The 22,929-nt window shown below is 53.0% G+C and overlaps 11 protein-coding genes across 11 annotated transcripts; 7 read left to right on the top strand and 4 right to left on the bottom strand.

The window, feature by feature from the left end:
• Positions 1–305: 305 nt before the first annotated feature.
• Positions 306–830, bottom strand: J4E93_005349 (uncharacterized protein; the record flags this gene model as incomplete). The annotated part of the gene is made up of 1 exon (XM_049343270.1): positions 306–830. One exon carries the CDS (start codon positions 828–830, stop codon positions 306–308), a length of 525 nt encoding a protein of 174 aa, XP_049199363.1.
• A 936-nt stretch (positions 831–1,766) lies between these two features.
• J4E93_005348 (uncharacterized protein) lies at positions 1,767–3,395 on the bottom strand (the record flags this gene model as incomplete). The annotated part of the gene is made up of 1 exon (XM_049343269.1): positions 1,767–3,395. One exon carries the CDS (start codon positions 3,393–3,395, stop codon positions 1,767–1,769), a length of 1,629 nt encoding a protein of 542 aa, XP_049199362.1.
• A 217-nt stretch (positions 3,396–3,612) lies between these two features.
• J4E93_005347 (uncharacterized protein) lies at positions 3,613–4,863 on the top strand (the record flags this gene model as incomplete). Its single annotated transcript, XM_049343268.1, has 3 exons — positions 3,613–4,173; positions 4,235–4,325; positions 4,388–4,863. 3 exons carry the CDS (start codon positions 3,613–3,615, stop codon positions 4,861–4,863), a joined length of 1,128 nt encoding a protein of 375 aa, XP_049199361.1.
• A 765-nt stretch (positions 4,864–5,628) lies between these two features.
• Positions 5,629–7,689, top strand: J4E93_005346 (uncharacterized protein; the record flags this gene model as incomplete). Its single annotated transcript, XM_049343267.1, has 6 exons — positions 5,629–5,733; positions 5,780–5,963; positions 6,018–6,225; positions 6,279–6,728; positions 6,777–7,273; positions 7,439–7,689. The coding sequence occupies 6 exons, from the start codon at positions 5,629–5,631 to the stop codon at positions 7,687–7,689; spliced, it is 1,695 nt and encodes a 564-aa protein (XP_049199360.1).
• A 658-nt stretch (positions 7,690–8,347) lies between these two features.
• Positions 8,348–9,682, top strand: J4E93_005345 (uncharacterized protein; the record flags this gene model as incomplete). The annotated part of the gene is made up of 1 exon (XM_049343266.1): positions 8,348–9,682. One exon carries the CDS (start codon positions 8,348–8,350, stop codon positions 9,680–9,682), a length of 1,335 nt encoding a protein of 444 aa, XP_049199359.1.
• A 462-nt stretch (positions 9,683–10,144) lies between these two features.
• On the top strand, positions 10,145–12,821 carry J4E93_005344 (uncharacterized protein; the record flags this gene model as incomplete). Its single annotated transcript, XM_049343265.1, has 2 exons — positions 10,145–10,148; positions 10,441–12,821. 2 exons carry the CDS (start codon positions 10,145–10,147, stop codon positions 12,819–12,821), a joined length of 2,385 nt encoding a protein of 794 aa, XP_049199358.1.
• A 474-nt stretch (positions 12,822–13,295) lies between these two features.
• Positions 13,296–15,567, top strand: MCM5 (minichromosome maintenance protein 5; the record flags this gene model as incomplete). The annotated part of the gene is made up of 3 exons (XM_049343264.1): positions 13,296–13,444; positions 13,495–13,621; positions 13,669–15,567. 3 exons carry the CDS (start codon positions 13,296–13,298, stop codon positions 15,565–15,567), a joined length of 2,175 nt encoding a protein of 724 aa, XP_049199357.1.
• Positions 15,568–18,248: 2,681 nt separating this feature from the next.
• Positions 18,249–19,984, top strand: J4E93_005342 (uncharacterized protein; the record flags this gene model as incomplete). The annotated part of the gene is made up of 2 exons (XM_049343263.1): positions 18,249–18,378; positions 18,504–19,984. 2 exons carry the CDS (start codon positions 18,249–18,251, stop codon positions 19,982–19,984), a joined length of 1,611 nt encoding a protein of 536 aa, XP_049199356.1.
• Positions 19,985–20,941: 957 nt separating this feature from the next.
• J4E93_005341 (uncharacterized protein) lies at positions 20,942–21,254 on the bottom strand (the record flags this gene model as incomplete). The annotated part of the gene is made up of 2 exons (XM_049343262.1): positions 20,942–21,019; positions 21,084–21,254. 2 exons carry the CDS (start codon positions 21,252–21,254, stop codon positions 20,942–20,944), a joined length of 249 nt encoding a protein of 82 aa, XP_049199355.1.
• A 514-nt stretch (positions 21,255–21,768) lies between these two features.
• Positions 21,769–22,114, top strand: J4E93_005340 (uncharacterized protein; the record flags this gene model as incomplete). The annotated part of the gene is made up of 2 exons (XM_049343261.1): positions 21,769–21,910; positions 21,957–22,114. The coding sequence occupies 2 exons, from the start codon at positions 21,769–21,771 to the stop codon at positions 22,112–22,114; spliced, it is 300 nt and encodes a 99-aa protein (XP_049199354.1).
• A 110-nt stretch (positions 22,115–22,224) lies between these two features.
• Positions 22,225–22,839, bottom strand: J4E93_005339 (uncharacterized protein; the record flags this gene model as incomplete). The annotated part of the gene is made up of 1 exon (XM_049343260.1): positions 22,225–22,839. One exon carries the CDS (start codon positions 22,837–22,839, stop codon positions 22,225–22,227), a length of 615 nt encoding a protein of 204 aa, XP_049199353.1.
• Between the last annotated feature and the right edge of the window lie 90 nt (positions 22,840–22,929).

Genomic DNA, 22,929 nt, shown 5'->3' with positions numbered 1-22,929 from the left:
GGTGAGCGTTCTCCGCTGTGAAAGATTCTGCTCTGTGGGGTAGTGCACCGACACATGCTCGGGCAACAGCACTATCTGCTTGATTAGTCTGATTAGTGACAAAAGCAAAGGCCAGGAAATGAAGAGATGTGGTAAGCATGCTGAAGTTCTCTAAACACACAGTAAATACCTGATCTCAACATCGCGCTCTCTAGAAAGTCGAAATCTCGATGTCGCAAGCCAGTGCTGCATCGTCCCATTAACCGCTCAGAAATACAACCGTTTAGCCTTATTGCACACCGATGCCTTTCTTCCTCTGTATACTGTCATCGAAAGGGATCAGCCTCTTGCGCACTATCCCTCTTGACATTGCTCTGGTTCTCCTTCTCAACCCAAGCCGACGTGCCACTGACGCTCACCACCACACAGCCCATGATTTCGCTTTCCCGGATGTCTAATCCAACAATGGCATTCGCACCCTTGCTTATGGCTTCTTTCACAAGCCTGTCGATGGCTTGATCGCGCGCCTGGTATACGATACTCGTCATGCTCTTGGCCTCTCCCCAACTGCTGTTGAAACTGCTTGCGACGTTCTTAATGAAGGATTTCGGGTCTTTGCGCGTCGCGCTTGTAGTTCCGTGGACGGCACCGAGGACGCGAATGACGCGATGACCGGGCAGGTCGGACGTCGTTGATGTCAAGATGGCGGGTGTGCGACTTTGAGGTGCTTCGGTATCGATCGCAAGAGGCGTTGATGATGGCTGCTGAGGCATGGTGCCTTTTGAGTGGGGATGCCAGCTGGGCATGCGGTTTGGAGGAACCATCATGGTCGAGCGACGGTTGGTCAACATGTTGTTGATTGATGTGGTGAGGTAAGAGAGGTGAAATGAAGTGGAGCTCTTGGTGTACGATGCGACTCGAAACGTAAGTATCAACGAAGAGCTGATGTACTCCGGAGTAGTTGATGTATGTATAGTACGTGATGTTCGAACTGGGCAGCGGAGAACAGGGCGCGACGATCGATCAATATATCCGAAGAGCACCTTGAATGACGTCCATCGGGTTGCGAAACACCTGAGGACCATGCCTCACCATGAGCTGTCATCCAGGCATAGTTCCTAGACGTCTAAGCCACCATGACAGCTGCTAAGACGGGCTGGAATGCCGTGCAGCAAAATTCCTGCAGGTGACGGAGATTAAACCGCCTTTTGCGACTGAGTTTTTGCTATAGAAACGCGGAGTGGGATTCCGCACTCAAGTTCGCGATGAGGTTCGGGCAGGTCGAGTCGAGGTATGAAACATGCGAGGTTGCGGGGCTACACCTCTGGTTTCAGACGCACCGCTGATACATGGATGATGCGTGAACACCGATTTTGACAATGCCAGAATCTCTTCGTATCTCGGTGCGCAATGCCGTTATATGCGCATTTGTGTGATCCTTATCGCCACATGCGGTGCATAGAGAAGGCTTCCGCGAGGCTTTTTTGGAAGCCTTCTTGGTCATTACCGAGGCTTACCAAAGGGTCTTCAGGTGTGGTTGCTCATCGAGTAATGGAATGCCCTGACACGCTGATCCTTGGCCAAGTCCTTCGTTGTCCCGTTGGTGTTGGGTAGAGTGCAGTCGGTAGTGTTGTTTGGTGTATGTGATGCAATCGTCTAGTACCACGTGCAGGTGGGTCACGATGACGTCCCGATGCGGTTGACACAGCAGGCACCATCGGCCGTTTCGCATCTTCATTCCTCAGGACTCAATCTACAGAAAGCTTTCTATCCCAATAAATCCAGACTCAAGCTTTGTACACCTGTTTCCCCTCAAACCATGTTTCCAAAACCTTGGCTTTAAGCAACTCCTCCCCCTTCCATTCCATGTCTACCACGCAAAAGTCTGCCATCTTGCCGACCTCTAAACTACCTACACGATCATCTGCAAACGAGGAATATGCTGCGCCCTGGGTAACAGCGGCAACTGCTTGTGTCAACTCAAGGCGGAAGTTGTCATTGACAGGCGCGTCTCCAGCATCCGGCTGTCTCGCTGACTTGCGCGTGGTAGCGACGTACAAATTTGGCAGCGGCGCGTAGGGTGCGGTAGGTGTGTCTGAGCCGATGGCAAGTGTCGCACCGTGATCCGAGAAGTCAGAGTACGCAAAGGCTCGCTTCACACGTTCTGGACCAAGAAGCTTCGGCCATGCACGGAGGATAGCAGGGTCTGAGTGGACTGGTTGAATACTTGCTGTTATGCCGAGCTGACCAAGTCGCTTCGCGTCTTCCGGTGCGGTAAGTTCGAGATGCTCGATACGGTGTCTCTGGTCTTGTTTTCCATATTTTTCCAGCACATTGACAGCATTGTGAACAGCCTGGTCACCTATTGCGTGCAATGCGCATTGAAGTCCACCTTCGATTGCCTTCTTGACGACGGGATCGAGCATCTCCGGTGTCCAAATCGGGCCCTCAAAATGGCCATTTGAAGTATAGGGTTCTGCCAGCGCTGCAGTACACGCATCGATCACTCCGTCGCAAATGACCTTGATGCCAACGACCCTCAAATCAGGGCTAGTGCTCTTGTTGAACTCCTGGCTCAGCTGGATAGCTCGCTCAACTTGTCGCAGGCGATGTTCCTCGCCATCGCCAGGCATGATACACCAGTGCGCAGCCACCCGCATTGGTAGTCCTTCGGTAGATCGCAGGGAAAGTATAGCTTCCCATGCACTCTCATCCATCGCCATGTCGATGCATCCTGTACAGCCAACGGCATGGTACGCCTTGATTGCAGTCCTCAAAGCCGCCATCTTCTCATCGAGTGGTGTGACCTTCGCAAGCCATGGCCAAACGATAAGTAATACGCAAGCTTCGCTAAGAAGTCCCGACGCGTTGCCATCCGAATCTCTTTCAACCGTTCCACCAGCTGGAGTCTCCATTTCTTGAACTCCCATCTCTTTCAACGCCGCGCTATTGCACCAGCACGAATGTATATCTTTCGAGTCTATGTAGATCGGTCTGGGATCCAGGTCGTCCAACATGCTCGCTTTGGCCTCCCCATTGGTCATCGAGTGCATCCAACCTTTGCACATTATGCGTGGTTTATCCGGGTTCGCTTTTGCATACTTTAAGATGCGGGCACGAATCTCTTCCAGATCTTTCGCATGGTCCAGATCCACTTTATGCAGCGATTGACCAAGCATCAGGAAATGCATGTGAGAATCGATAAACCCAGGAAGTACATGTTTCCCGCCAAGATCGCTCACTTTTGCACCAGCATTGCAGAGTTCTTGGACTTTGGAGTCCTCAGAGCTTCCGATGAAGCTGATCTTGCCATCTTGAACGGCTAATGTCGTTTGGAATTGTGCTTCGGATTGCGCTGCGCCGCTGTTGAAGAAGCGACCGTTGGTGAAGACAGTGGTGTTTTGAGATCGAGACATGACTGGATGTTTGAGGTGGGAGGATTTGTGTTGCGGAATGAGGGGTACAGTATCAGATGGGCATGCATGTCGAGTCTTAGATCCGATGCATCGCCGTAGCTGCCCCCACTATTCAACGCCTTATCACCTCGCGCCCTACGCGCCTTACCTTGACATTGACTCTCCCTCCCGATATCGCTTCGAACTTCGAGAAGGACTAGGATCGTTGAGCGCAGCCATGGCGACTACCACAGCGCATGTGCCGGACCAGACGACATACGAGGAAGCCCGAAATGGCGCCGCCGCTTATCTGCAGTCGCGACTCTCGGCGAAAGACCGTATTGCCGACGAGAACTTCGAGATACCCATTATTGATCTGACCCCTTCATTCTCTGCTTCTCTTGAGGCCCGCCAAGCGGTTGCTGCGCAGATTCGTCAAGCCTGCACTACCTCTGGGTTCTTCTACATTAGCAATCATCGCATACCAGAATCAGCTTGTGATGGCATCTTGCATCAGGCTGATCGCTTCATGCATGAGCTGCCGCTGAGCAAGAAAGAGACCTTGCATCTGAAGAACAACAAGTTCGGCTTGGGCTGGGAGCCGAGCGAGTATACATCCATCGCTGGTGACAAGGAGGAGAAGGAAGTCTTCAACTTCGCATACGAAGAGCGCCTGGACTTCTCTGGTGGCGATGGCAAATACAAGAATCTCGACGGATCGACAGAGAAGAGTAACATGTGGCCTGACGAACAAGACTTGCCGGGCTTTTATGAAAACGTTCGTAAATACTATGGTGCTGTGAGTCGAATTCGCCAGAAGTGCTTATCACGTAGTGTGCGAGAAAGCTCACCGTTTCTAGGTCCTTGATCTCGCCCGTCACCTGTTTCGCCTGTTTGCGCTCTCGCTCGATCTCCCTGAAGACTATTTCGACTCCATGACGACGCATCCGGGTAAGTTCTGACTGCACGAAGTGCATGTGACGTGTATTGACTCTGTACCTCTACCTCTGCAGGTGGCATCGCACGACTTCTTTACTACCCTCCTCCCAAAACTCCACCGGTCAACAGTCTTACGCCAACACAGGAAGCTCAAATCGGCCTCGGTGCTCACTCAGATTACGAGTGCTTCACACTACTGCTCGCATCGACTGTACCCGGCCTGGAAATTCTGAAACCCTCCGGCGCATGGTATATCGCTCCGCACATCCCCGGTACCCTCATCGTGAACGTTGCCGACTTCCTCATGCGCTGGACGAATGGATTGTATAAGAGCACGGTGCATCATGTCGTAAACCGAACGGCGGAGGCGAGGTACAGTGTACCATTCTTCTTTTCGGTGAACTATGACACGGTGATTGAGACGTTGCCGACGTGTCTGAGAGAGGGCGAAGAGAGTCCCTACAAGCCGATCCGAGCAGGAGAATACATTCTGGAGAGATTGAACGCGACGATGGCATATGGCGCAGGCTTCCAGCAGAAAGGGGAATGATAGTTGTATTGCGAACGCGATATTCAGCCACGCGACTGTGAGCAAGAGTGTGGTATCGTAGGGAGGCGAAGGACGCGACGCGTCGCGACATGCCGGCTAAATGACATCACTCGCGCTACTGTCGCAAGTTCCAGGGGCTCTCTCAACATCTCGACGTGAACGTATACATCAACACACCAGTACTGCCAACAATGTAGCGGTCTTGACTACTTGACGATGCATAAAAACTTGATTTGCTAATTTTATATGGCAGCATAGTTCAGTTTGATGCACAGCTTAGGTTGGGAATCTAGTTTCGCCCAAGTTCGTCCCGAAATTGCCCATCTTCGTCGCCCAATTCGAGATGGCAATACTAAGCAGAGTGTTTCAACGTTCGTCTGGATGCGTCTTCGGAAGTCTCATGGGAAGATCATCTTACTATGGATTTGGAGTCTTGTGAGACACTACGCGAAGATGCTTCTCCAGGGTCGAGTTCGCGAGGCAGCCAACTCCCGAGCTCAATCCCATGCAGAACCTTGCTCGACCTACCATGTTAACACCTAGATGAACACGGCTTACTACTATCAGGTTGGTAGTCTCTGCGTTGGTGTCTCTCGCGTTTTCGACGAATGAGATGCGTCACTTTCGTGCTGATGCGACCGAGCCATCTTGGTGCTCAGTGGCCGACGCGCACAACGGTAACGGGACAGATACAAAAACCACCAAAACAAGTCCCAGAGAGTTTTAAAACAGTTACCGACGTAAAGACGACTATAGCAATTCCCTATGCCAGCTGCGAAGCGTAGAAAGACCGGTGGTGCGGAGATGAAGGCGAAGAACCAGACCACCGAGCGAAAGCCGCTCCCAGTGACCGTTCTTTCCGGATTTCTGGTAAGTAACAGCTGAGAAACGTGAAGATTGAGACTGACAATAGTAGGGTAGTGGAAAGACAACCTTGCTTCGGCACATCCTACAGTCGCCGGATCATGGGTTGCGCATCGCCGTCATTGTCAACGATATGGCATCAGTCAACGTCGACGCAAACCTCGTTAGCCGTGGCAACACCAAGAACAGTAACGGAGAGATACGTCTCAAGGAAAAGGTCGTGCAGATGGAGAATGGTGAGACAATGACTGTACGAACTCCACGTAAGACATACGCTGACCTTTACTCAGGTTGCATTTGCTGCACATTGCGAAGCGACTTACTTGTTGAACTAGCACGTCTGGCTTGGTCCGAGAACGCATTTGACCATGTTATCATCGAGAGCTCCGGTATCAGTGAGCCACAACAAGTGGCTGAGACTTTCACAACCGAGCTTACCGAGGCAATGATCGACGCCGAGGGACTGGAACCTGAGGAGAAGGAGGTCTTTGCTAAAGTGTGAGTCGAACCTAAGGCGGTGGTACAATACAGTAGCTTACGAATGTTCACAGAGCAAAGATCGGTGGGCTGAAGAGCATTGCGACCGTCGATACGATGGTCACAGTGGTGGATGCGTTCCGCTTCTTTTCCGAGTTCGACACGGCCGAGTTCCTGCAAGACCGCTTCGGGCGCGATGAAGTTCCAGATGAGGACCAGCGAACCATATCCGATCTCTTCGCGGATCAAATCGAGTTTGCCAATGTTATCATCATCAACAAGATCGATAGAGCAGACAAGGCAACCCTGGGGCGCGTCCGAGCATACATCAAGTCACTAAACCCGAAGGCGAAGATCATTGAAGCCAGATACTCCAAGGTGGACGTTCGCGAGATGCTCAATACGGGCGTGTTCAACTTCGGCGAGGCTGTCGCAAGCGTTGGATGGCTTCAGTCATTGCATGAAATGACCGTCATGGACGTCTCAGGAAGAAAGCGTGTCGCACCCAAGCCGGAGACGCTCGAGTAAGTCACTCGGTACCCGAAGCTTGGCTCATGCTGACCTGGATTTAGATATGGCATCGGCTCTTTCGTATATCGCGCTCGCAGACCATTCGACCCAATGAAGCTGTACCGACTTATCCAGGGCAAGTTCATCTTGCTACAGGACGAGGCAGAAGACGTGGCAGATGCCGAAGAGGACGAGGAAGAAGACGAGGAAGACGGTGATGATGGTAACGACAACGGCATCGATGGTTCATCCGAATCTGGAAAGGCCAGCGCGTCTGAAGATGACTCCGACAAGGTCAGCGACGACGACGAAGAAATTCCCCAAATGGATGACAAGGAAATTCTGGCCAACAAGAAGGCTTGCCCCTACTTCGGCGGCCTACACCGAAGCAAAGGTCTCTTCTGGCTCGCCACGCGTCCTAATCAGATGGGCTCTTGGAGCACTGCAGGCGCAATGCTGACACTCGGCTCTGAGATGCCGTGGTTCTGCTGCGTGTCTGAAGAAGACTGGGGCGCCGACGAAGACACGCTGAAGGCTATCAGGAACGACTTTGAGGGGGGTGAGTATCCCATTGATGAATTACTTGTGAAACATGCACTGACTTCGCCTGCCAACATCCAGAGTGGGGTGACCGCAGACAAGAAATAGTAAGACATATCGCTGTACGAAATACATGTGAAACAAACACTGACTTAGTATCCCAATCTCTAGGTATTCATCGGAGAGAAGCTTGACGTCGACGGGTTGACGAAGATGCTTGACGCTTGCCTTTTGACGAAAAAGGAGATGAAGAAGTGGGAGAAGGTCATGCATGACGATTCGTTGGACGATGACGAGAAGGAAGAGACTCTGCAGGAAATGTGGGACGACGGCTACTGGGCCGAGTGGCCGCGGGCGCAGGATGAAGAGGAGAACGACCACGGTCACGATCACTCCCACGACCACGGCCATCATCATCACGGCCACAGGCACTGAGCGATGATATGGACGTTGGTGGTGTTCAGGTGCGGAAAGAGCGAGAAGCGCTAGTCAAGACGTCATCGCGCGACAGCCATCCGACGGATCGGAGGACCACATCAAGGGTCTCTTCTAAGCTTCTTTCCTACATGCAACTGCTACTGGAGCTTTTATTCTATGATGAGACAAATTGATTTGCACCCTGCCAAGTTTTGTGAGAGTTGGCCACGGTGATCAAGCCATCAATTTGCGTGCCGCTACCACAGGCTAGAGCGGTTGCTGCCCAGGTGGTCCCCGCAACGCCTACTTCACGCTGCTGTTGCGCTGATGAACCGGTCTGCCCCAACCAATGTCCGCGTTTCGGAAGAATTACATTGATCTCCTCGCTGTTCTTCAATCCCCCAATCGTTATGTCAACTGGGCAGTTCCCTACAGTGCTTTCCGGAAGCGGTCGCGGAGCCTCCCTCCGCTTCTAGAAAGGCAGTCCTTCCTTTCAATCCTTCTTAGTCAAGAAGCCCATCTTATAAAGATGACCTTTGTCGGCTGGTAATCTTCATTAACACACCCCTCGTCTACATTCAGCATGTCGCTAAGTTCAATGCTAGTCGGATTGGCACTGGCCGGCTCAGGCTTTTCGCTGATGTCGCAAGATGGTCATACAGGCCGCCTACCAGCTATGGGCTGGAGTACATGGAACGAGTACGAATGCGCCATCAACGAGACCGTCATCCTGGAAGTCGCTGAACTTCTCATCTCTCTTGGTTTGAAAGACCTCGGCTACAGTTACGTGAACATAGACGATTGCTGGTCCGACAAATCTAACCAACGCGATAACGTCACAAGAAGGATCCGTCCTGACTATGCCAAGTTTCCGGGTGGCATCAAACATACAGCAGACGAGGTCCATAAGCTCGGATTGAAAGTCGGCATCTACGGTGATGCTGGCGACACAACATGCGGTGGATACGCTGGCTCCCTGGGACACGAGGAAGTAGATGCCAGGACCTTTGCCGATTGGGGCATCGACTGTAAGCTATATTTACTCAAAGCAGCTCTTCATTACTCATACTGGTTAGACCTCAAGTACGATAATTGCGCTGTGCCTGACGAATGGGACGACGAGTACCGATGGTGGCCAGAGAATTGGCTGGGAGGACCCCCGGCCGAAGACCAAAGCGCTGGCGGTGACGGTGAAGCTCGGCCTGTTCCAGCACCTGCAGGCTACGATTGGACGACTTCAAAGAGCTTCACGCGGTACAAGGCCATGAGTGATGCACTCCTAGCGACAAATCGTACGATTGAATACTCGCAATGTGCCTGGGGCCATGCCCACATCGAGCAGTGGGGCAACGATACCGGCCACAGCTGGCGCATGTGGGGAGACATCTACCCAGAGTGGTACGAGAAGCATCAGTATTCTTGGGGCATCATGCCCATCCTCAATCATGCATCCTTTTTCAACAACGATACCAACTTCTGGGGACACGGCGACTGGGATATGCTTGAGGTGGGCAACGGAAACCTTACCCTACAAGAGAGTCGGTCTCACTTCGCCCTCTGGGCTGCTCTGAAGTCGCCTCTAGTCATCGGCACCCCTCTCCACGGTATCGAGCCGGATATCCTAGGGATTCTGAGTAACAAGGAGCTCATCGACTTCAATCAAGACCCGGTCTTTGGTGCTGCAGCCAAACCCTACAAGTGGGGTGTCAACGCCGACTTCACTTGGAATCAATCTCATCCCGCTGAGTATTGGAGTGGGCTGTCTTCCAAGGGTGTGCATGTGTTTGCACTGAACACACTCAATGCGACCCAGACCAAGGCCATCGACTTCGCGGAGGTGCCTGAGTTGGATGCGGAGGCTGAATACACCGTGTTCGACTCATGGACTGGAAGAAACCAGGGAAAGTTCAAAGGACGGTACGAAGCAGTTGTTGAGTCGCATGACACCGCGGTTATCCGACTCGTTGAGACGAGCGATGTTGAGTATGACGCGTCGCACTATCAGCTGTGAGGACAACGCAATGGTTTACACGAATCCGACGCGTCGTGGTTTTGTCGTGTAGTCGCTAGGTGTGGCTCCAATTCGTGTCGCAATCTTCCGTCTTTCTTTCGCGAGGTGGAAGTATACACCGCCTCAAGAGGTACTTGCATGTTGAGTCTTTTGGACGTGTAGGCTACAAAATGCGACACAATTCTAGCCGCGGGATGTAGCTTCAGATACGCGTTACGTCACTCGCGACCAACTCGCGCTTCCCAAGCAACTGAGAAGCGTGCTCCACACCTGGATATCGGACACACGTGCGGGGTAATGCACACCTCGTATTACTACATGTCTTTGGTGCATCGAGACTACATCATGATGCATGTCTTATTTTCCGAGGCTAAATGCGACAGGGTGTTCTACGGATCTTCTCCGGGCCAGGAAGTGTAGGCGAAGCTACTCGGCATGCGAGACCATGCAAGACATCAGGCAATGGGTACAAGATCTGCAAAGCAAAAAGTGTGAACTGAGCGTAGAATGCGGGGATCGCGCGCTATACCCAGAATGGTATTCGCAATAGACAGGCATGTTATCGTCCATCAATGAGAAGCTACATTCGCGCAGGGCTGAAGCGATGATCCTAGGTACATAGTCGTAGTGTTTTCCTGGTGTCCTCATCCCTCACAGCCCACCATCAGGAGCTCAGGACTCACAGGAGCAGGAATTAGTCCAGATGCTAACTCTAGCGACCTTGACAGTCGCTTCAGGGCTCACTTCCCTGGTAGCAGCAAGCGATGCACGCCTTTGGTACACAGCGCCCGCCGCTTCCGATGCCTGGACAGATGCACTCCCAATAGGAAACGGGCGCCTCGGTGCCATGGTATTCGGAATACCCGTACAAGAGCGCATACAGCTCAACGAAGAGACCATCTGGTCTGGTGGCCCTCGAGATCGCGTAAACCAAAACGCGTCCCAGACACTTTCGGATGTAAGAGACTTGCTCGCACGAGATCAGGCAGGCGATGCAGAAAAGCTGGCGAATCTGGGTATGATGGGCACGCCCCAAAGCGTTAGGAATTACCAACCGCTGGGAGAAATGGAAGTCTATTTCGATGGTACTAGCGACTACGACAATGCGACTTACGAACGATGGCTTGATCTGGAAAGCGCAATTGCAGGCGTCAAGTTCAGTGTCAACGAGACGTTATACGAGCGCGAGATGTTCGTGTCAACCCCAGACGACGTACTTGTACAACACTTACAAGTCACCGGACCTGAGAAACTCTCATTCCAAATACGTGTACACAGACCACAGGACGGATTGAACGAGGCGTCAGATCAGGACTGGAACGCGAACGGAGTTGCGTACATGACTGGGGGAACCGGCGGTGTTGATCCCATTATCTTCACATCCGCTTTGGCAGTCAATACCGATGGCAACATGAAGACGCTCGGCGAATTCATCGTCGTCGATAATGCTACGGAAGCAACGGCTTACTTTGCGGCTTCCACTTCTTACCGAACCAACGACACGCGCATGGCTGTGGATAGCACTATTCAGCGAGCCCGTCAATACACATATGCCGAGCTTCGACAGCGCCACATCGAAGATTATGCACCATTGTATAATGCCAGCGTCCTGAAGTTCACCGGATCGGACGCGAACGCTAGTAGCCTTCCAACAGACGCGCGCATCAACGCAACACGCGAAGGAGCGGACGACCCAGGGCTAACCGCGCTGGCATACAACTATGGCCGCTACATGTTGATCGCATCGTCGCGTATTGGCAATCTACCGTCCAATCTCCAAGGTATCTGGAACAAAGAATTCATGCCGCAATGGGGGTCGAAGTATACTGTCAACATCAACCTCCAGATGAACTATTGGCCCGCGGAAGTCACCAGTCTGTCGAGCTTGCACACACCTCTGTTTGATCATCTGGATCTTATGCGAAAGGACGGCATGCACACTTCCAAGAAAATGTACAATGCCTCCGGATGGATGTCTCACCACAACACCGATCTTTGGGGGGATACTGCGCCTGTGGATCGCTATCTTCCCGCGACGTACTGGACATTGTCATCTGGCTGGCTTGTTACCCATATACTCGAGCATTATTGGTACACAGGCGATAAAGACTTCTTAGCCTCGAGGCTTGATACCGTCTCCGGTGCTATTGAGTTTTACCTCGATACTCTACAGCCATATAGCATCAATGGGACGGAATATCTCGTCACCAATCCCTCTGTGTCCCCGGAGAACAGTTACATTGCCGCAGACGGAAAGACGTACTATTTCGACATCGCGCCAACATGCGACATCGAGATCCTCAACGAGCTCTTCACAAACTACCTCCGGGCGGTCTCCACTCTCAACAACGGCACCGTCGACTCAGCGTTCCTGCAACGAGTCCGAGACACCCAAGCAAAACTACCGCCATACCGGTACTCAACACGCTATCCAGGCACGCTGCAGGAGTGGATGCAGGATTACGAGCAAGCAGAACCAGGCCATCGCCACGTGAGCCACCTATACGCACTCTATCCAGGCACGCAGATCTTCCCACCAGGTGCGCCAGGCTACGACGCCAAGCTCTTCAACGCCGCGAGTGCTACGCTCGAAGACAGACTCTCTCACAACGGCGCTGGGACAGGATGGTCGCGCGCATGGACGATCAACTGGTATGCGCGCTTGCAGAACCAGACGGCGCTGGCTGAGAACGTTTATCAGTTCTTCAACACCAGTGTGTATAACAACGTGATGGATGTTAATGAGGGCGTGTTCCAGATCGACGGTAATCTAGGCTTCGTGAGTGGTGTGGCGGAAGCGCTACTTCAATCGCACATCGTGGGTGGAGAGGGTGTGCGGGAGGTATGGCTCCTACCCGTGTTACCTGAGCAATGGAGTTCGGGTAGTGTGTCTGGGCTTGTTGCTAGAGGCGGCTTTGTATTCGATTTGGAGTGGGTAGATGGCAGAATTAGCAGGATGAAGATGATGAGTCGGGTTGGTGGTAGTGTGGTGGTCAAGTATGATGCTGGGTCGGGAAACAGCACGGTAGCTGGAGATGTTGCTACGGCTAGCTCTGGGGCGGTTCAAGGAGTACCTGGTGGTAAGATGAGGTTGGATACGAAGGCGGACCAGATTATGGACTTTGAGTTCATATGGTGAGCCTCGTGCTCGTATGTGGTAGAATCGCCCAGCTAGGAACGATAATTAAGACGAATGATCTTCTCCATCTAGGAACGTATGCTTCAGTCTTGAGAAATTGAACGATGCACACTTCGAATGGCGGATGAAGACGCGACAAAATCCTTGCGGTCGCCGAGAAGTGCGGATAGCATTGGATGTGCGTCAAGAGCGTGATACAGGTGGTTTGTAAAGCCATCTTTCGGCTTGCAACTCAATGGTCATAAGTGATGTCGTGTTCTCCTGGCTCTCGCAGTCAGGACGCGTTGAACGTTGAAGAAAGGTTGAAGGGTCCTCGAGGGGTGCGCTAGGCCAAAGACAGGTGTAAAATGGAAAGCGCGCGGGCCTAGCGCGAAATCGCGAGGAAAGCGCGTCTGGTCCTTGTCCCCCTAGCGACAGCGTGTGTTTGCCCCTCTACAACCACCATTACGACTGACGATACGCACGATACACATAATGGCGGACAGACAGACTCCTTTCTCAATCAGCCTCTTCGGCAGCCAAGCCGGCGATGGGCCCGGGGATGCAGCTGCGCCCTCGCGCGTGCATCAAGCGCTTGTCGACTTTATTATGGACTTTACCCTCGACAACATCTTTGTCTACAGGTATGACAGGCAGTCGCACGTGCCATATGCGGTCGTCTAACCGTTCGCAGAGATCAAATCCGCGAGAATGTTCTCTTGAAGCAATACTACTGCGACATTGACGTCGCGCATCTGATCAGCTATAGCCCAGAGCTTGCACACGATCTTAGGCAGAACCCGGCAGAGATTATACCTCTCGTACGTTGTACAGTCTCAAATCGCATGCGCATGCTAATGCCTCCCAGTTCGAGTCGGCATTGAAGACGTGCACACAACGCATCGTCTACCCCTCACAAAAGAACATCCAGCTCCCCGAACACCAGCTGCTCCTCCATTCGAACGCCTCAGAACTCTCAATCCGCGACTTGACCGCGACCAACGTCTCGCAACTCGTCCGTATACCCGGTATCATCATCGGCGCATCTACACTCTCGTCCAAATCCACCGCACTCGCTATACGATGCAGGAATTGCCAGCACGAAGAGATTCTGCCCGTGTCGGGTGGTTTCTCTGGTGTTTCCCTCCCGAGAACATGTGGCAGAAAGAAGGGAGAGGGTGAGCAGGGAGAACAATGCCCGCTGGACCCTTACTATGTCATGCACGAGCGCTGTCAGTTCATTGACCAGCAGGTGCTCAAGCTGCAAGAAGCGCCCGATCAGGTTCCGGTCGGTGAACTACCACGACACATCATGATCTCCGCAGACCGCTATCTGGCGAATCGCGTCGTTCCAGGTACACGGTGTTCAGTAATGGGTGTCTTCTCTATCTACCAGCAGAAGGGCTCGAGGCGTGCAGGCAACGCCGCAGTAGCCATTCGCAACCCATACATACGCGCTGTCGGCATACACGCCGAGGTGGACCACGGCAGCAAAGGCAACGCCGTCTTCACCGAGGAGGAGGAACAAGAATTCTTGGAGATGAGCAGGAGGCCCGACATCTACGAAGTCTTCGCGCGTTGCATCGCACCCTCTATCTACGGAAACCAGGACATCAAGAAGGCTATCGCTTGCTTACTGATGGGTGGCGCAAAGAAGATCCTGCCGGACGGGATGAAGCTTCGTGGTGACATTAACGTACTCCTCTTGGGTGACCCCGGTACCGCCAAATCGCAACTACTGAAGTTCGTCGAGAAAGTATCGCCGATCGCTATCTATACCTCTGGAAAGGGATCCTCCGCAGCCGGTTTGACAGCATCTGTGCAGCGCGATCACAACACAAGAGAGTTCTACCTCGAAGGTGGTGCCATGGTCCTGGCCGATGGTGGAGTGGTGTGCATTGACGAGTTTGACAAGATGCGTGACGAGGACCGAGTAGCCATCCACGAAGCCATGGAGCAACAAACCATTTCCATCGCCAAAGCGGGTATTACCACAATTCTCAACTCGCGAACATCTGTACTCGCAGCTGCCAACCCCATCTTCGGTCGTTACGACGACATGAAGACACCCGGCGAGAACATCGACTTCCAGACCACCATTCTGTCGCGTTTCGACATGATCTTCATTGTGCGCGACGAACACGACCGCGGCCGTGACGAGCGAATAGCAAAGCACGTCATGGGTATCGCAATGGGTGGCCGAGGTGTCGAAGAGACCGTACAAGCCGAGATTCCGATCGAGAAGATGAAGCGCTACATCACATACTGTCGCCAAAAGTGCGCGCCGCGTCTTTCGCCTGAGGCCGCGGAGAAGCTGTCCAGTCACTTCGTCAGCATCAGGCGGCAAGTGCACGCTTCGGAGATCAACGCAAACCAAAGATCCAGTATCCCGATTACTGTCCGTCAATTAGAAGCCATCATCCGTATCACCGAGTCTTTGGCCAAGTTATCGCTGTCGCCTATCGCAGATGAGTCGCACGTCGATGAGGCCATTCGTCTCTTCCTCGCGTCTACGATGGATGCGGTGAACCAGGGCGAGGGCCAGAGCTCAAAGGAACTCATGGACGAAGTCAACAAAGTCGAAGAGGAACTACGAAGACGTATGCCCATTGGCTGGCAAGTCAACCTGTCGACGCTCAAGCGTGAGATGGTGGATGGCAAGGGTTACTCGGAACAGGCGCTTGCTCGCGCACTTCACGTAATGAACGCTCGCGAGACGATCAGATGGAGACATGGAGGTAGTGTGGTGTTCAGGGCAAGCGCATAAGCTATGCACTGGATTTGGATGGTCATAACGGCGTCTAGCGTTGATGGTGTTTGCAAATGCGCCGCGGGTGTTTTGAGCGTGGTTTTGGGCAGGCAGGCAGGCCGATGCTGCTTCGTGATGAGATACACTGAAACGTTCACGACGGAGAGCTGTATCGCGGCGTCTTCTTAGCAATGTAATGCTGGATTTAATCCCCATAAGAATTGTTCTTTCTCGCTTCCTGCTGTGTTTGATAGTGTTAATGTTGTAATACGCTCTTATGCCGGTGTGCAGCGGCCCTCCTGCACAACGAGAGTCCGTAGACACCAAGATTGCCACCCGCACCTTTCCAACTCCTGCCATCTCTCTTCCTCAGCTAAATAAAACGACGGAGAACAGCTCCGCGCCATTACGCAGCCCGCCGTCGGTCACTGATCAAGACTCATGTACATTCTGCCTAGGCAGCCCAGCGCACCGCCCCACCCAGACAAACCGCGTCCTCCAAAGCTCTTCGCCCCATCATGTGACCCGTCCTCCACAATGGCCAATGACTGTGCTCTGGCTCACAAAGACGATATGGTCGATGCTTTCATAGCCCGGTCCGTTTGCTCAAGAACCAGGGTCTTGTAGGGCTGCAGCGGGCGCTAGCGGGATCTAAGATTTCAAGGTGAATGCTACCAAGGTATCAAGGTAGTCGGTCCTGCGCGAACTAGGATCAATTCTAGCGCCGCGAGTTTCATAGGCATTGAGTGAGTGCATATATCTAGCAAGTACGCTACTAGAAAAGGAGATTCTTCCATGGGACGGTCTGATCGGTACTATGGGTGCGGCGCTCTGAAAGCTCCGACTGAAATGTATGGTGCTCGAGGTTCTTGGAGATGCAGCGGGTCCACAGATCAGTATTAGTGTTTGTCTTGCGACCAGGTAAATTCGCTTTGAGAAAGGCTCGTTGATCATCCGGCTTAGAGACTGGAGGAAGTGGCAGCCTTGGGTGTCGTCGTTTTGTGGTAGTGATGGGATTGACTGGTCACTGCGATTTGGTGAATATGATTTCGATGACTCCGAAACTAATAGATGACATTCAAATGTGCTAATCGATAAATACTTACATGATGCCAGTTTCCCATTGATGTAGCTAGAGATGGGCACGCACAGTGTCAGGCGGGTACTTGCGGCAGTGACGGACAGGCCTCTCATGGGCACCGGGCGCCCATTCCACATCAACAAAATTATGACGTCGGAACGCTAATAGTATTGGAAGCCAGCGGCGGAGCAATGTCTGCTTTTGCAATTGACGTAGGGGTAAGGTTCGTTCAGCTATGGCTGGTTAAATGGGGGCGCGCGTCGGCCCGCGCCGTACCAATGTGAACACACTTCGGAGGCGCGCCAATATGACCCTCTCACGGGCAAGGACGTGGGTCTCAGGATCAGCCTGGACGTGTCTGCTAAGAACAACCTCAATTCAGATTCACGCTAGCTCACTTTCCGACTTCTTTTGAACGCGGTGATTGCAACGGCATCTTCGATAAAGTACATGTGGATCTCAAACTGCTCAGCCCTTTTCGCATTGACCATCGTCTCCAGGTCTACGGAGTCGTAGAGACGGCGAGAGCGCCGTCCTCCAAGTACTAGTTGGGTCGTCATTACCGAATTGAAAGACGAAGTTGCTGATTGGAGCTTTGGGTGCATGACCGATGGACCCTGGATCTCCTGTGACTCGCTCCTTCTCTGCAAAGACACGGGCCTGCAGGGTTATCCAATGGTTCTTGCCAGGGCGTAGAGCGCGAAGTGGATCTGTAAAAGCTGTAGCCAGTAACTCATAACCAGTTCCTCAGAGCAAGACTGTGCCTATCGTCTCGCGTGCTCTCAGTGCGGCCCACCGTGCCAGAATACTTGCGGATTTACAGGGGTTGTCTTTTGCATCCGCCGCTGTGACGTCTTCCCTGGATGCGTCTCGAAAGAGATTTTTCAACATTTGATTGTGTTGCTGTCTGAACTCATAGCCATGCGTTCATGTGATTTGAGTGCGTTGTAATGATAGTTTTTGAATAGCCCAGACTAAACTTGAACATGTCTGGAGACTACACCAAGATGAATACATGCAAGGCAGCTGCCCTGACGGCCATGTAAGCTCCAGATGTTCAGGTTTTCCTAGGGAGGACTGGCAAATATGCTCAAATGCTTGGATTGGGGGCTGGGCCATGCCGTGGTAGACTGCACTGCACCTGCCCTGGTTCAGTCATATTTGTGAGGCATTAATTCGAGAGGAAACCACGTGCGACCCGTGATTCATGATAGTAGCGACTTACTCTGGGTGACTGGTAATTGGGAAGCAACGAATGCTACCTAGGTAAGAGAGACAGATGCCTTATAAAGACCGACTGCCCATCTCTTTCATTCTTGTTCGCTAACATTTTTAACATCTCCGGACTGAACGCCCACCATGAAGGGCGAAACCCCCCGTCGAAAAAACTGGTATCACGAGCGTTTCCCGTATGCTAGCTATTTCATGGATCCATACGGGCTCCAAATGTCGCCGCCTGACTACAGGCACAACTATGTCCACCCTAGCGCCGTCGGTAAGTTGATCCGTTCCGCTCCGAGCTCGGCTTTGCTCGGGATAAGACGCCCGCTGATCTGATAACTCAGGATCTCCATCTGATAACCAGATCCCGTACGCACCCTACGCTCCACCGCGCAACATGGCCTCGTTGAACTGCGCTGCCACACCTGGATCGGATTTCAGTCCTGCGCCATCGCCTGCTGAGTCTTCAGGAAGCACCTTCTGTTCTGCTGCCGACTTCGAACAAGACCGCCGCAGCTCCATTCGACGTAAGTAACGTGATTTCTTTTCCCGCGTGTCCCGCGTACCAGCAGTTCGCCGCGGCTGTTGGCTACCAGACTTGTCCAACCGCGTGATCGACCCTTGCCCACTTCAACAACTGACACCGACCCAGAACTCGTACCACGGTCCCCACCACGCCCTCACGTCGCCGCCACGTTGTCCGTCAACACGCACGCCAAAGGCCCCTCGCAGTCGGGCGGGGGGCCTACGAGCATGATACATTCCATCCCGCCTCGACCCAAGCCTGGCCGTAAGCCTGCCACCGCGGAGCCCGAGACCAAGCGCAAGGCCCAGAACCGCATCTCGCAGCGCAACTTCCGTGAGCGCAAGCAGAAGAACGTGCAGATGCTCCTCGAACAGGTCAATAAGACCGGCACAGAATTCAACGATGCCCGCAACCAATGGCTACGGGAAAAACAGCTTCTGGAAGATCGAGCACGGGCTCAAGCACAAGAAATCCAGATTCTGCAAGAGCGTTTACGCACAAGTGACGCCCAAGCTATCATGTGGAGGGACATGTACACGAAAGCGAAAGCAGGCGAAGACGTTTCCACGCCAAATTGCGAGGACTTTGCTCGCATGGCGAGTCCCGACCTCGTTCATTTCCGTGGCGCACGCCACGACGCACCGTTCGAGAACACGCAATCAGGATGCGATCGCTGCACGCCTGAACATTGCGCCTGTCTCGCCGACCTCACCAATGATATGCAACTCCCGGACGAGGCCTCGGCTCGCATGGACGGCATGTCCATGACTGGAATACTTCGCGGCGGCCAAGGAGAACTCGACCAGGAGAAGCATCCACACGTCGAGTTCGAAGTCGACTTCACAAACAAGTTCAAGAGCGCATCTACGTTCGCACCATCGACGGAGGACAACAAGATCACAGACTGTGGCTTCTGTGAGGGACAAAAGGACATTTGCATATGCGATCCTCCTGCTCGTGTTGACAGCGCCGACGAGGGCATTTCGCTCACGCGCATGAAGAGTGGTTCTTCAGCTGAAGAAGCGAAGCCCAACATGGCCATGACCGGGCCTGGCTCTTGTGCCGACTGTCAGTCAAACCCCCAGCAGCGAGCCTGGTGCCAGCGAGTCGCTCAGCTCCGGAGCGAGGAAACCCCTTCGAGCTCACGGCGGAATTCAAGCAAGAGCAGCTCGCTCGACATTATGGAGCCCAAGGCATCGACCAGCATAGACATGAGCGCTGGCATTTCGTCGCCCGTGGGTACCGGAAGGACAGTCGGTTGCAGCGATGCCTTCAAGCTACTTGATGGTCGAGTTTCGACGGACCCGAATGCCATGGACTGGCGCCAACTAAAGCCCGTTCCGCAGGCTTTCGGACGCCAGGACACTCGCAGGGACACATTCACTATGGAACCCGGCATGTACAGCGCGATGGAGCTGGACGCCAGCAGCATCCTCACTACCCTCCAACATGCCCAGCGTCCTCTCAGGCCCCGTCCGTCTGACGGCCCACATGCGCCGCTGATCGAAGAGGCCGAGGAACGGCGCCGAGCTTCTTTCTCGCCCATGACCAAGGCCGAGGATCACGCGATGATGGACGCAGTCTCTCATTACAATATGGGCCACTAGTCGCGCCCTCCTGTCTTCTCTTTGCCAGATACCCCACCTTTAGCGGTTCCGCCAGCAATCTGCGGCGTTGACATGCAAGAGTGTCTGCATCCTGTTTCGCATGGTCGTTCATCCGTAGCGAGAACACAACTTGAGGGTTTTGACGGTCGCTATGAATAACGACGAGTGGACGGTTACACACTCTTCACTTTCTTGCATTCTGTATCATATCGCATGGCTACAGCAGCCCGGAATTAGACTAATGACTACACGTTCCAACGAACCCAAGTACGGGTCAAATGATATCCTTTTCAATTCACACATTTGCTTGCATGTGATGACCCTCAGATCTCTGCTCTCCTTGAATGAGTTTTTCTGGATTACACCGAATCCACGTCCGCCCCGTGCCCAGCTCCGCAGCTTGGCTCGTCAATTTCCGGGCCTTGGGGCGAAATCACACCACCGCTGAACCTAAGCTTCCGTCCTCCGAAGACAGACCGCCATTTCTGCGCTCCAAAGCAGCCAGTCGGGATCAGTATGTCTACGCGTACAACATTAAGTTTACATGAACGATATAGGCTGGAGATGGTTCGGAGCTGATCTTGCGCTGTGAGTGGTCGATGGGGTGTCCGGTGTCGCATCTTATCTGATGATCTGATAAAACTCTGCAGCGCTAAACCCCAAGATGTGAAGAGGGGTAAGGGACCCGACATGCGGGGAGAAGTCTTACCCGCATTCTGCGCTCGCTTCTATGCAACATTACGATGGTTGCAAAGGATCCAGGAAATTTTGGAATGAGGATGATGTTACACTGGTCTACAATGAGTGGTGTCACTGCTCTCTGATTCTCCTGCCGCACCACACAGCTCGGTGCGCGCCATCGCGCCTGACTGATGTTCAATCCCACGCCTTCCATATGCACATGCCGTGGCTCCATTCTCTCCTCTCTTCCTCCGCGTTTCTCACGCAGCACTACAACTACTTCTTAATCCCATTAATCATGATCTCGTTTCCTTGGCCAGCCCATTGACCATGCGGCCCAGCTCTCACAGCGACCTGCGCATGTTGTCAGTATCAATTGTCTTCTGATGCTGAAACCCCGTTTCTAGCGCATGCATACCTGTACATCGACGCCCCATCGTTGCGCATTGGCCAAAGCTACATTCGCGGCTTCTTGCTCGAGAGCTGTGGCGGCTGTGGCTAGCTTGCCGCCGATGGCGCAGAGTTCCCCGCCTAGTTTGTTGAGGTCGGCGGCGAGCTTGAGGAGGTTGTCGGGGGTGTTGTGTGACATCCTCTGTGACTTGTATTTGATGATCTGGTGTGGCAGGGTGCGGAGTGAGTGATGCTTAGGCGCTGGGTATATGTAAAGCCTTGTCACGCAAGAAGGGTGATAGAGTGATGGTAGTTGTCGATGACAATTATGGCAAGAGGATATATGCGTACTTGGCGATATGGAAGAGTGAAGGTGTTTGCATAGCTGAACGGCACACTGATCAATACGCGAGCATTCCAGTATGGAGCGAACGCTACTCGGCCAGCGATGCTATACTTGAAGTACGTTCAAACATCATAACATCACCCACAAGTATGTCGATCAGTACAGCGGAGCGTAGGAGAGTTTGTGTGATCAATCATCCAGTCTTCACAATGTGTCTAGCTTCTGCCGCCTTCGTGTCGGTGTTAGCGCACGACTTCGAAATGGTATATGAGTCTTTAATACGACATGATAACCCGCTGCAACATCAGAGCAGTACCCTCGATTCTTTTCCCAACCCAGTCTGTCCAACAACATCCATCTGCACACAATGTCCTCTTCAAGCCACCCAGTCGCACCCACCACTGCACAACGCGATGCAGACTATCATTACAGTCAGCAACTCACGAAGCTGCAGGACGAGATTATGGATCTCAACAAGATCATCGAGAACACTGCTGCAGATCACCGCCGTGAGGCACTCCTGCTATATCCCTCATCCTTGCTAAAACACAATAGGCGAGGTCTCGGTACAAGCCCGCGCAATGACCTGTCTCAACATGAAGATACTGTGGCTCACGTACAAACTCGACCCAATTCTCAAGGTGGACAAGGTCACGGCGGAGAGGATGAAGAGGCTTTTCCCAGAGGTTGCGGAGTACTTCACTCTTGACTGAGTGGCGTACTAAGAGAGATGTGGGTATGAGAGCACCAGCGTGTCAGGGTGACATGACTAGCATTGTGAATACAAGGGCGCAGGAAACGTAGTTAAGCATCCATATCAATATCATCTTCCTAGCCTAGGGTCTTGCTTCAACAGTGCAAGACGCGCAAGTCTCCTCCGCTCTGGCGCACTGATTGGGACAGGTTTCTTCTCGTCCACTTGCCCTGCTTGGCCCACTTTCTCCGGTGAAGCTTCATCTTCTCTTCCTGCCCCCTTCAACTTCGATTCCACTCTCCGCTGCACATCGCGCATGAACAGCCCTTGATCGACCTCTTCATCTTGGCTTTGCGTTGCCAGGTCTCGCACCTCCTTGTCAGGTCTCATCTTTGTTTCTCGTATAATCTCTGCTTTGCGTTCTTTGAGTGCGGATTCGCGTCTTTGTAGCGCTTCGCGCGTCAGTTGGCAGTTTGCAAGTTCGGCTTCGATGATGAGGAATTCGGCGTCTGGTGTGAGGGCTGCGGGAGTAAATTTCTGTCGCTCTTGAGGTAAGTCGGTGGGTGCAGACGGTGACGGTAGTGGGTTATTGACTTCTGTTGGTGATCTCGGAAACGTCAATGTGGCTACAAGGGGACCGCTGGTGTTCTCTTCGGGTCGTAAGGCCATATTTCGGTGTCCGGGTAGAGTCTCCAGAATACCGTTTTTCGCTTTTTGCTCGGCGTCGGCTAGGGCTTGTGACATGACGGGATGAAGGAGAGTTGCTAGGGGAAAAGTCATGACTTTGACGTCTTGGGGATAGCGGCAGGCGTTGGAGGAGCGAGACGTGTCGAC

The sequence above is a fragment of the Alternaria ventricosa genome, assembly GCF_023758065.1.
Source record: "Alternaria ventricosa strain BMP 2768 chromosome Unknown scaffold_8, whole genome shotgun sequence".
In the NCBI taxonomy this organism is placed as follows: domain Eukaryota; kingdom Fungi; phylum Ascomycota; class Dothideomycetes; order Pleosporales; family Pleosporaceae; genus Alternaria; species Alternaria ventricosa.
The sequence above is the reverse complement of the archived record's forward strand: the minus strand, read 5'-3'. Positions and strand labels throughout refer to the sequence as shown.